The 13,717-nt window shown below is 34.0% G+C and overlaps 1 protein-coding gene across 3 annotated transcripts in view; it reads left to right on the top strand.

Moving 5' to 3' along the window:
- Wdr37 (WD repeat domain 37) overlaps positions 1-13,717 on the top strand; it is a 277,960-nt gene that overhangs the window by 208,355 nt on the left and 55,888 nt on the right. For all 3 annotated transcript variants that reach the window (XM_090412382.1, XM_090412380.1, XM_090412381.1), the window contains one exon: positions 6,951-7,085. In XM_090412382.1, coding sequence (XP_090268508.1) covers positions 6,951-7,085 — 135 coding nt within the window. The remainder of the gene's footprint in view (positions 1-6,950; positions 7,086-13,717) is intronic.

The following is a 13,717-nucleotide window of genomic DNA, read 5'->3' as shown; positions in this document are numbered from 1 at the left end:
ATCTACTTTTGAGAATTAATAAACCTTGCTTTTGATTCTAACAAAGACTTTCTGTGATTTCTGGAATCCGATGCACCTCTTATAAAATATTAATGCGAACCTATGCGGGATATTAGAAAAGGGTATATTTTGGCCACGTCTGCAGAGGTGATAGGTATCATTAAGTACTGTCCTGAGATTACCTCTTGGTTGTTAATATTAATAATCTAATAGCGCTAAGTGGCGCAGCGAAACAAATAAATTTCTTGGTGTTTTATGAGAGGTAAATCTCAGAAACTCTGATACTCTGGTACTGCCTCGTTCTCAAGGAAATTCCATTGTCCCTCAGAGGTACCATGTGCTACCCAATAGAGTGTATTACGGAGATATAGCATAAAAGGTGAAAATAGTTGTGATAAGGAAGAAAGCGACACAACAATGCCATTTTGTCATCACTAAACAGAAGTATTTCTAAACAACTACCTGTTGTGTCACACACCCAATAGTTTGCTATAGGTTTTGCAATCGCACGTGCGTGTGTGTGATGGTTTTTAATTTATAACATTAAATCCATTTAAGTGTAATCCATCATGTAAGTACACATCCTTTCTATCATCAAAAACATACTTCATATGTCAACATGCCACACAATTTCTACATAGTCTTTTGTAATCACAGCTCACTGTCTTAACTCTTCAGTTCTTTTTTTGCCTCATTTAACAAGTTTTTCACATCCTCTGTTATACCATATTTATCTCTTTTTTTAATTTGTTTTTGACCAGTACAATCATATCTTCCACTTGTTCTTTTTTTTTTTTTGTCTTAATCATGTCACAAATCATTGCTCCTAGGAAATAGGCCTTGATTGTTTGTTCATGTAGCATACTCATAATAATTGAATTACTGTATATCACCAAATCCTTTTTTTTTTTGCCCTTTTCTGTTCTTTTGTACCTTCCTTTCTCTTTCTCTATCCCCCCTCTCCCCCTTGTATTTTTATTTCCTTTCTTACCTTTCCTGATACCTTGTTAAGCACTTGTCAAAGCCATGAGATTTCCATACTTCTTCTATACTGCTATGGCCCTCTTATGCTCTCCCATTACTTTACCATCATGTACTCGATCACATCCATTCACAGATGCATCCTTTTGCACTCAAATTACCATTTGCCATGTCAGCTCATTTGATCCTTTACTAGAAATCTAATGCTTAAGACATGTTCCTGTCAAATAAGCTCAAATTTTTGAGAAATTCTCATGCCATCCTTTTCTTTCTCCCATTAGTCTACTCATATCAAAATTAGACAAAGTTTGGCCAACCACCTCCATTCTTATATCACTACAAGTACTAATTCTATAATTTAATATAAAAATACACAACAATGCACACTCAACTACCCACATTGAATAAAACTTTCTATCTAACTAATACTCTAGCTAAATGTCAGAATTAATATTAATAAAAAATAATAATAATAATTTCCTTGGTAACAACAAATACATGTCTTATTACTAAACACTCTTGTACCCATATCAGCATAACATTAAGTGAAAGAAGCAAATACTTTAATTCCAATATTTCACTTTTGGTTACTGAAGCAGTTAGGTGATATATAAATTAGAACAATCACAAAAGCACAAAATGCAGAAATGGGTAAGAATGCAAAATATTCAAGCAAGTGCCCTAATGTCCTGACGTCCTCTGGATCGAGGATGAAGAGTTTGCTGTTTTTTGTGGAGGATGGCAGTCTCTACAGTATTTGCTAGTTTTTTCAGCCAAATTTATATAAATTAAGAGTATTCTGTAGTGCATTGCTGATTCACAAATAGTCTGTCATGCCTTAACATCTTTCTGAGGTAATTTTCTTCCATCATGGTTTGATGGCCTACTTTTCCGTATTGATTCATAAATATGTAGTTTTGGTGTTCTCTTCATTTAGATGCAGATTTGCTAGATTGTTCCCAGCAGATGGTGTGTTCAAGATATATGCTCAGATGTTTACATTTGAGCATATCTTGAACACACCTCTGACGAAATACGCCCATGCAAAATGAGAAGTTTTGCATTCTCTTATGTTTAAGGTGAAGGAAAAGAGAAAATAAGATAGATAGATGGGGGAGGTAGCTTTTTACAATAATAAGTCAGAAAGTTTCATCATTGTATTTATTAAACATGCACAAGCTTTTGTGTATGCCTTTTAGGATTTTTTTTTTTTTTTCTAAATTATATTCTTGTTTAACCCTCTACCCAATTGTGAACAAGTGTTTCATCTTTCATGACTAGGCTGCTTGTATGCAAAGGCTGTTGACCTTAATACCCATAATACAAAGCACACTTCCTTTCAGATGTCAGTATGCACTGTGGTAAGTGCCACTACCCAGACTGGTTTCAACCATTATTGAGGTCTCATGAGTGGAAGAAAGATCCAGAAAGATACCAAGGTTGAATTAATGCAGAAAAATTAATAAGGTGATGCACCTTTTTGCTGCTTTTATATAGATGATATATGACATCTGCATTAATTCAGGCTTTGTATCTTGTTGGTCTGGCTCCAAATTATGAGACCTCATCAGGCTCTCTTGTAACCCAACTACTCTAGGCTCATGATGAACACCCCTTTATTTTTTCACCTCAATAAAGGATCTGGCTTCCACTTTGGGTTTGCTTTCTTCCTGGGGAATAGAGGTGTTCTTCTTGGCATCGGGTTTTTGTTTATCATTGAGTGAAGCCACCACTGAGTTTCCTGTCTTGCAGTCATTCAAGTCAGAAGTGATGAGTTCAGTGGTGATCATTTAGGGTCACCCAGTGAGATTTAGAGTGATCTTGTGGATCACACAGAGTTTTTGGAGAGATATTCCAACAATTTAACATACCTCTATAAAGGTCAAAACCATTCCAGATAGTGGCTCATTCCATGTATAACAATATATACATCCAAAATGAAGTATGTTTTGCATTATGGGATACTAGGGCAGTTGATGTGAAATTAATCCCCTCTCTCTCTATAAGTAGCCTAGTTGTGAAAAGACTTCACATGTAAACTTTGCTTACATTTAGGTAAAGGATTAAACAAGAATATAATTTCTTGGCAAGTATAATTTAATTCTGTTTCAAAATTGGAATACCATGCATAGGCATATGAAAAATAAAATACAAGAATGGAAAACTCGCATGGAAAATCTTGATGCTTATTTGTAAAATTTTTGCCTGTTTCACAGGCATCTACAGTATAAATGGTGATTTGATATATAAATCTTAATTCTTTCTATAGATATTCATCTAAAGAACATATTAACTTAACTTTCTTATCAAATAGTTTTAGTGAAATCTTCATTAAAAAAGCATTTTGCAGTTATAGAATCCCTGCTGTTTCTACTCGAGAAAATCATTTGTATTCCTTTCCCTTACATGCAAAGAATTTCTGAGCGTATAGTGAAAATTTTAAAACCTCTGAACATTTTTATTGCCTTTCGTCCAGTCAGATAAACTTCCACCTTTTTCGCATCTCCTAAGGACAGTAGTTTTCTCCTCTTGGTTTTCTGGCTGTATACCAGATTACTTTTCTTGTGGTTCTTGTGGTTTATCTTATGGACAATCTGGAAGATCTGCTTTTGTTCATTGTGAACAGCATAAGTCTTATGTCAAATACTGTAATCCTGAACAGCCCAGATTTAATGAATGTTAAATCTGGGCATTAAATCTCCAAGCATAGAGTTCTCTGGAATAAGACAAGAATCTTTCTTAAAAGCTGATTTTAATGGATCATCTTTATCAAGAAATTGTGAAATATTGCTCCATTGTCCTAATTTAAATAGACCCAGAAATCTACATTTATCTCCTTTATGGGAGTTCTTTTTCAATCTGCTAATCTTTCCTCACTTTAATTATATAGAATTATTATTTAGTTAGAAAAATATTGACTTTTTCTTAAGCAAAAGAGCTACTAAGGTAGTGCTTTTTTTTTAGAATTCTCTCTTATTGTTTAATTGCTGTTCCATTTTTGTACTGAAGATGTCTATGGAATATAGGGAAAAATTTTACAATAAATAACATTTTCCACACAAGTTTTCTATTCTTGTATTTTATTCTTATAATTGACTTTGTAACCAAATGAAAAAGCTCTACATTTTTTTTCCTCTTCTTGAGCAGCAAGTTGCTTATGCAGTCTCTTCACCTCATAACTGTCAGAATGCAACCTTTTAAACTAACATCCCCCAAACAACTAATGATCCAGTAGAGCACAGACCGATTGATATGGAAGATGATGTGCGATCTCAAACTATATATGTTCTCTATAGTTTGGTCTGCATTCCTTGGGTGCAAAGGAATGCAGACCAAAAAAGTACAACAGTAAACAGTGCATTATCCATTGCCCTTCTGCATGTCCCTTTCATGATAATATTTGAGGATCACTCTTTGTGAATTCTAACTAGAACACGTAGTTAGAATTCACTGGATGATGTGCTGCTGAAAGGTACTGTAGTTACAGTGTTTAAATACTTTTGCTTATGTGAATCGTTTAAGTACCCATCTTCTACATAATTTGCAAAGGTTAAATGTATTGTTGTTGACTTCATAGGCCGAACTGTTATATTCTTTGTTTCAGTATTTCTGTTTTTCAACATTGCTTTTTTTTTTTTTTTTTTTTTACTTAACTTTCATGAAATGTCATGAATGGGCAACTACTTTAACTATTGACTGCCACCATTTATTTATTTCTACTAGATCTTATGTTCTCACCTTCTATAGTCTAATAAATTTATTTATTTTATAAATAAATTTATTTATTTCTGCACCAGTTAGACTATGTATTGGGTGTGAGATTATAAGATTTTAAACTAAAGACAAAGCAGATATTGTTAGCATTCCTCGCTTATGTCAATCTTTACCTTTAATTAGTCGTGACTTAATGGTCACTTAATCTAATGCAAGTTCGAAATTTTCAGGTCAGTGCATTGACAGAATCAATCCACTATGTTGTTTACAAACCATTTAATTAAATAAAAAAGGAGTATTTACACAGTCTGATACACATTAACATATGTATGTGTGTGTGTGTATACACACACACACATAATTTACGAAGTCTTTGTCAATTTCAATTCTTCCTGATTCAGACTTGGTTATTTTTTTTTTTCTCTTAAAGTTAAATCACAATCTAGAATATTCGCTAGTCATACATACACAAACAGAAAATAAAGCATACCTTGAGTAAGCTTAAATCAATATTAACTTACATTATCTAGTACAGTACTCTTCTTGCTCTTAATAATTAATTATTTACAGTTGAGATTAAGACACACCTTGAGTGAGCTTATTTCAATTTTTAATTTACACAAGCTTATTGTACTCATAAGTAGATACACTTGATTAGGTTCTTGCTCAGAAATATCACATATATAAGTACTTACACTTCTCATTCAGCACTGCCTTTTTCTTGTTCAGCATGAAAGTGCTCCTTTTTTGTCTTTCTTTCCTTCTGCTGGCTTGTTCTTCATCACCTGCCAAATTTCTTCTTTGTCCAAGTCTCCGATTATTCTATGCCCTTTAGACCCTTAACATGGCAGCCATCTGCAGCCCCTTCCTAGCAAGACATTCCGACAGTCAAACCTTTTCATGGCACTGGAGTCTGGTAGGAGATATTGAGAATCCTCAGACCTAACCTACGATGCTTCTCTTTTGATTACTAACAATGGATCTCATGTGGTGGCAGACCCAGTTAAGAGAAAATTGAGAAACATAAGACAAAGTCCTTGACGTTTCGCCTTATAAAGGCCTGGACTTCCATTGTACGCATGCGCACGTCTTTTGAAATTGCCATATATGGACATGGGTTAACAGCATTACAAATGACGAGATTATTACAGACAAAATTAAAATTTTTCTAAGTGCAATCTCCTTAGAAAAATATGTAAAAGTGAACGTGGTGAGTTTCTTATGAGATTTTACAGAACCATGACTTCCTGCACTTGGTTTACCACTTTTTGTCAATATTTATCCCCTGTTGTAGAGAATGTGAGTGTCCCAGTTGTTCTTTATCATTGACTTGTTCAGTCTTGAACATGCAAATCCTCTCTTTCTCTTATGGGGAGGGGGGGGGGAAGAGAGACTGTTCTAGTCACCTTTAGTCCACAAAAATCAAATAAATCCATGTTGACGATATACATCAAAATCAGCATTTTTGTTGTATGTGGTCGTTAGAGTAACCATGTTCAGTTACATAAACATGGCTTCCAAGCTGATTATTATTCAGTGTTTAAATACTACACTTAAATAACATTGAGATGTTTATTTATAGTTATAGATTTATCCTCATATTTATCCACTAGCTGCATAAACTTTCCACTAATTTTATTCCATTAAAATAAGAAAAATTTTTGTTTTCAAGAACACCCCCCTCCTTCATGTCAAACAAAGAATGTATACATCGTAATTCAGTAGGAAAACTAATATTTGATGGCTTTATAGAGTTTGAAAATGAATTCAACATCTAATTTTAAAACATTATCCAGTCTTTACAATTCTTTCTGAAGTAAGAGAAATATCTTGTCTGTTCTGAAAACAAAGAATCAAACGCTATATATAAACTTTTTTTTATTCAAATTTAAATTTTAAAAATAAGAAGTTTCATCTCTGCAAATTAAGGAAATTATAAAATTCCAATTTTGTGATTAATATTCAAAGAGAATAATATTCTTTATTTATTATTATTTGAATAATAGTAATATGAGTAATATTCAAAGAGAATCTTTGAATATTGCTCTAATCCTTGCACATTCAAGATGAAATGAATGTTTTCTTAAGAAGAGAAAACTTATCTTACAGTTATTCGTTATTAATTTGACCTTGAAAATAGCCAAGACATTATATCTATTTTAGATTTTTTTTTTTTTTCATAAACAAAAAATGTTATATGAAGTTATTTGAAAATGTATTTACAGAATAAATTATAATATTTATAATTTATTCAGCTCAGTCACATCAGCTACATTCACCAGTGGTGATAAAGTTGTATCTGGGAGTGATGACAGAACTGTAAAAGTGTGGGATCTGAAGAATATGCGTTCTCCTCTTACAACTATCAGATTAGATTCTCCTGTTAACAGGTAATTGTGTAAAATTAATTCACTTGTGAAAAGTATTATTTTGCATGTTTTAGTTGTGCTTCATATAATATACAGAGTTTGGATATTCTTTTTAATTTCAGATAACTGTTTTATAAATAGTTATCTAACATTTGTATTTTGAATGATTTGGTGATCTTGTGCTGTTTTAGAGAATAACATTTCATTAAATTTGTTATAACTCAGTGTTTCAACCACTGTATAGTGACGTCTTGGGGAGGATAGATGTACATCAGGTAAACATATACTAGAGCAGTTAAAAGAAATTTATTATTTAATTTGAAAATAACAGGCAGCTACTTTTTTTTTCTTTCTTTTTTTTCTTTTTTTTTCTTTTTTTTGGCTAAAAAAAAATTAAAGATTGCAGTAGTATATATCTACAAGTCTGTTGGAAACCTACATACAGGCTACTGTTTGGTTAAATATTTCCACCATCCAAGCTAAACATTTCACTGAATCCTCTGAAAAATGGAACAGTATGCAACTGCAGAGAGAGAGAGAGAGATGAGATGACAACAAAAAGAAAAAAACTGGATTGCCTATATAATCATTTATCTATAATAGTCGTCCCAAAAGGACAGTTTCTGAGTTATTATAGTTGATCCATCATGTTGAAACAAATATATCTACTAGATACAAGTATTTTATCTTTCTACCATATGTTGAAATTCCATTTATGTCTGTTCTTTGGTAAAGAACTGAATATTAAGGTTTTTTTATAGAAAGTTTTTCTGCTCAGTTACAAGTAATATTATACTTGACAGTAAATTATAATGTCATAATTAAAGTTGATAAGAGGTGTGCTTAATGAGAATGTGACAAACATATTTTCCATGTGCAAAGATAAAGGATGTTAGTGATACTGTAATTATGCAGAAGAATGAAGTGGACAAATTATTGTATTAGCTGGCACAAAGGATTTGAAAGGTTAGAAATATGCAGTGAAAGAAGATATGTGAGTTGTTGGTGGAAGCAAAAGTGAAGAGCAAGAAATTAAAGATTGTGAATCTGTTGCCTCGGTATGATAGCATAGAACTGATAAGATGGACCATGATTGTCAATGAGAAGATTGTGCAGAAGGAATGGTGTGCAGTTTATTGATGTATGGAGTGAATTTAATTGATGAAAGGACTTATATATGCCCAACGGACTACATTTAAATGGTTTTGAATGTAGATGTTTGAAGAAAATTAGTGAGAGAGCGTGGTAGTGCAAAACTAGAGATATTAGGGTGGATGAAATCTAGCACATCTGGGGTCCCCCCCCCCTGGGATAAATGAGCATGGGTACAGTAATGATTATGCAATGCCGAATGGAATTTCACAGGTCTCCAATTTAAATGGGTTGGTAATGACATTACACAAGGGGTAACTATGGGTAAAAAGGGATATCGAAATGCATGTATATGAATGTAAGAAATATCAGGAATAAGGGTGAGTAGTTTTTGGCATTGGTAAGCTCAACTTGGCCAAAAAGTATAGGCATCGGTTAGACTTGGTTGACTGAAAATGGTATAGTTTCAAGGATAGAATGTGAAAGATATTTTATTTTCAGGAAGGATAGAAGGAACAGGACAGGAGGTAGGATATTGTTGATGATAGCTGCAGAATTACAACCAACAAAATTAGAAGTTAAAGAGGATTTTAGGTATAAGAGAGATAGAGAGAGATGGTTCATTTGAGGCTGTCTGGTGTGAGATAGAGGCAAATAGGACAAAATACATTGTTTGCTACTGCTGTAGATGATGGGGGTCCCCAGGAAGATGTGGATGCCGTGTATGGGCAGATTAACATAATGAGTGTAGGCCAAACAATCATTATGGGAGACTATAACTATGGAGACATCGATTGGAGGAAGGAGAGATGGAGATGGTAAGATGGAAGTGGGATTTATACAGTTGGTAAGGGATAATTACATGAAACAACATGTTATTATAGAGGGAACAAGGGATTTGAAGGTGTTGGATCTGATAATAGCATCCGAAGATGTATCAAGAACCAAGGTAGACACTGTGCCTACCTTGGTTATGGTGCCTCCAATTGAAGAGAGTGACCATGCGGTCTTGTTCTGAGAAGTTGCCAAACACATGGAGTTCTCTGTCACTGTCAAGAAGAGCTGAGAAATAACTATAAGGCTGGTGATTTTGAAAGATTTAGGAGTCATCTCATTGAGAAGCTACAAGAAAAGTATGTCAGTAGTGCATGGCAAGTGGTCTGAGATTGCTTGAGAGTAGCAGTATCAGACTGCATACCCAAGGTCAGGAGGATAAACCAAGTTGGAATTAAGTGGATGAGTAGGATATAAAGTAAGAGCTGCAAAAAAAAAAAAAAAAAAAAAAAAAAAAAAACATTGTGGAGGAAATATAAAAAAAAAAGTGATCAGCATACTCATGAGCAGTACAAAGTGCAAGCAAGAAGGGTGATTGATATGGTAAGGAATGCCAAAGTGAACCCAAAAGAGTTATTATTATTATTATTATTATTATTATTATTATTATTATTATTATTATTATTATTATGTATCAAGTAAGAAGAAAAATGACTTTAAACAATGCTCATGGTAGGAAGGTGACTGAACCAAAAGAAATAATTGAGTTGCTAAGTGATCATTTTGCAAAGGTGTATTATCAAAGTGGTGATTATACAGTTGCTGATGTTACAGAGATGCATGTCAACATTGATGTAGATGACCAGGAGGTGTTCAATATATTAAAAAATATGAATGTGAACACAGCAGTGGGGGCTGGATGGCATATCATCCTGTGTACTACATGAATGTGCAAGAGAATTGGCATTGTCTCTGACGAAGTTGTTCAGTCTAAGTCTCAGCTCTGGTAGGTTTCCAAGGGAGTGGAAAGAGGGTACAATAGTACCATTGCATAAAGGTGGCTCCAAGACGGTAGCAAACTAGATTCTAATTAATATATTGGGTGTGATTATTGTTAAAATGTTGGAAAAGTTGGTGAAAGGTAAAATACAATGTGATTAGATAGGGATTTGATACTCTTTCTTATATAGTGAAACATGTGGGGCATTCATAACTATAAAGTAACATGTATGCTACAGTAAATAACTTTTTTTATTGTGTAAATATTTCGTTTTACGTATCATAGGATATCATCAGTACAATTTTCAAACAACAGTAGCAATTGGATTAAAAAACAGTAGTGTGCATGCTTAGATTGGAATTCTTCTACATATACAGTTGCATGTAGATGGCTTAACAGTAAGTATCAAGATGGAAGTGGGATTTATACAGTTACTAAGGGATAATTACATGAAACAACCTATTATAGAGGGAACAAGGGGTTTGAGGATGTTAGATCTGATAATTATGTGGGTGGTCTGAAAATGACTCAGCCTCGACCATAGATGGCAACGCTAGCAGCATAATTTTTTTTTTCTAATTTGGTACATCTGTCATAAGCATCCATGTGAAATTGCAAGTAGTTCTATCAAGTACACTGGAACCTCGGTTGTCAAACGACTCGCATCTCGAACAAATCGGTTCCCGAACAGGCAAACCGGCAACCACGTGCTCTTCGGGCTGAGATGTACGGTGGGAGAACATCAGTTACACGGCAGCCCCCACTCAGTGCAGACACATGCTTGAATTTGCAGTGCTTTTTCTTGATTTTCTTTGTGTTTTGTTGTTTTTTCATAAATTATTATTAAATAAGCCACCATGGGGCCGAAGAAGGATAGTGATAGCAGCAAAGCGAAAAGAAAAGTTGTTAGAACCACAATAGAGGTGAAAAAAGAAATCATATCCAACCATGAAAATGGCGTTCGTGTCTCGGATCTTGCTAAGCATTTCGGCATGGTGAAATCAATGATCTATACAATACTCAAAAATAAAGAGGAGATCAAGGGAGCTGATGTTGCAAGAGAAGTGAAAGTTCTTACTAAACAAAGATCACAGACAATTGAAGAAGTGGAAAAATTGCTGCTGATTTAGATACACAAGAAACAATTAACTGGTGATTGTGTTTCTGAGGCTATAATTTGTGAAAAAGTGAGGCGATAAATGATGACCTGTTAAAGAAAAACCCTGGTACGAGTGCTGATACTCATGGATCAAAGCTAGTAGAGGGTAGTTCGAGAAATTTAAGAAGAGAAGTGGCATACATAGTGTGGGTAGGCATGGGGAGGCTGCGAGTTCGAACCAAGAAGCTGCTGAGAAATATGTACAAGAATTTAGTGAATGTGTAAAGGTTGAGGGTTTTCTTTCTAAACAAGTGTTCAACTGTGATGAAACCAGCCTATTTTGGAAAAAATTGCAAAGACCTACATCACTCAAAAGGAAAAAGCATTGCTAGGACACAACCAATGAAGGAGAGGCTGACTCTTTTGCTATGTGGAAATGCAAGTAGGAATTTCAAGGTCAAGCCGTTCTTTGCATACTACTGAGAATCGAAGGGTGTTTAAGAAAAATAACATTTTGAAAAGTAAATTGTCTGTTATGTGGAGGGCTAATAGTAAGTCTTGGGTAACTAGGCAATTTTTTATTGAGTGGATCCATTAAGTCTATGCCGGAAATACCTTCAAGAAAAAAAAATTGCCTATTAAATGCCTTCTTGTGATGGACAGTGCTCCTGCTCACACTCCAGGCTTGGAGGATGAGTTAGTGGAAGAGTTGGCTTTTATCACACTGAAGTTCCTGCCCCCTAACACAACTCCTTTAATCCAGCCCATGGACCAGATCATTTCAAACTTTAAGAAACTCTACGCCAGTGTTTTTCTCAACATGTGGCGTATGCCCCACAGCGGGGGAATTTGAATATTTTTGGGGGCAATTAGAAAATTATGTTGAATTCGTCACTTCATCACCGATATAGTCAAGAAATCGACTTTGTCAGTGATAAATTATCGATGTTGCAACCCTGACTTTCCAAGAAAAAAAAAAAGCTGTGAACACTAGTATAGTATGCCCACAGATACGAGACCCTTTGACACTTCTGTGCATGTCAAAAGAAAGAGAATCCATTCCAATAATAGGGTAATAAATCCGTATTGTGGGGCAAGTGTTTATTATTACACGTTGGAAAATTAACTTCTCTTTTATGATCATTGCAATTTTTAAAATAGTATTGGATCCTACTTCTTCTCAATCTATACTTTGGATCCGACATGATTACTATTACGATGTTCTTAACTAATTGATAAGTTGTAAGTTGATTTCTATTTCAAATATAAAGAAAATTTATATTTAAAGACTGCGCCACTTTATATCTGAATTAGTTCAAGAATTGAAGATAATCCAACTCTCAACTACCCTTCCTTTATATGTTGTTATTATATGTACTGGCCGAGTATATTTAAGTTGCTTTATTTACCCGCTTTGGTTCGAATATTTTATGAATGGTGCAGTAAAAGAGATTCAGGCAAAATACAACCTTGATTAACAAAAACAAACATTTAATTTTAGAATCACAAATTTTACACTTAAGTTAAAATCAGTAATTAAGATATCACAAACATTTTAGCTTCTCTGATAAGTTCAGTCATACAGACTCAGACAAAGGTAAATCTGTTATCTCTATAATACAGTCTTCTCACAGTTCCTTAAGTTCCAAAATACAATAAAAATTGCAGTAACACCTCTTCACAAACAAACATCTTTAATTTTACACTTCAGCTAATTCTCCGAAATAGTTACTGTTAGTATAGGGAAATTCTAGGATGAAACTCGCATACTTCTCTGTATAGGAATATTAATGGTTGGAATAATCTTACCGATAATCTTCTTTCTTCATCAACTTACACACAAACACTTTTTATAACCGTAAACATTTTAAACGTTATACAGCACTCATTAAAATAAATCTTCTAAGCAATAACTGAATTAATCATCAGTCACAATACACATAAACAAACGTTCTTGCATGAAGTACTACTGATCACTCATGTATTAAGGCAATAATACACAATAATTCCTTATCTTGAGGTTTTATATGCACAGTTGTTAATTCCTCCTGCATTCAAATAATTCTTTAGGCACTATAATTCTAAACACAGCTAACAGTAAACTTCAACTTTACAGCCTCTACTATTCTCTAGTAACTTCGTGCTTTGCTTCAAGGTTCCGTATGTCCTTGAAAGGTCGGCGCTGAAATTAAATCTCAACTCAAGTATCGCTAGTCTATTTAATAGTCACTCAGCTGTTTCCCGTAGCTATAATTGTTATTCTACAACTTATTAGCTAACTGCTTCTCGACTAGTAGACTTAAATTAGCTGCTTGAGTGACTTGCCGACTCTCTAATATCGCACTCTGATTCCCCGAATGCCGAATGCCAATTCTCTCTCTCTATGTTTCCTATCTATTTCCTTCTCTCTCACCTTCTCTTTTACCTTTTTTTAATATTTTCAGCGTTTCTTGCTTATATATCCGTTCTTCCCGCCTAAATTGTTCTCGTGATCTCGTTAACTAAAACTCTTTCCAATAAACTTTCAACATTCTCCTCACGCACTGTTCCACACTCACGCTCGCTCACTTACATACGTCTCCATGACAACAAAACAAAAAACATAATAAAATTCAGCTATTGCATAACGTTAAATTTCTACAAATAGGAATAAATAGAGAATATTTACATTTCAATTAATGCGCAGTT

The sequence above is a fragment of the Typopeltis vanoorti genome, chromosome 22 (assembly GCF_054136105.1).
Source record: "Typopeltis vanoorti isolate ZY-2024b chromosome 22, IOZ_Tvanoo_1.0, whole genome shotgun sequence".
NCBI classification, from domain to species: domain Eukaryota; kingdom Metazoa; phylum Arthropoda; class Arachnida; order Uropygi; family Thelyphonidae; genus Typopeltis; species Typopeltis vanoorti.
This window is presented reverse-complemented; position numbering and strand designations above follow the sequence as displayed.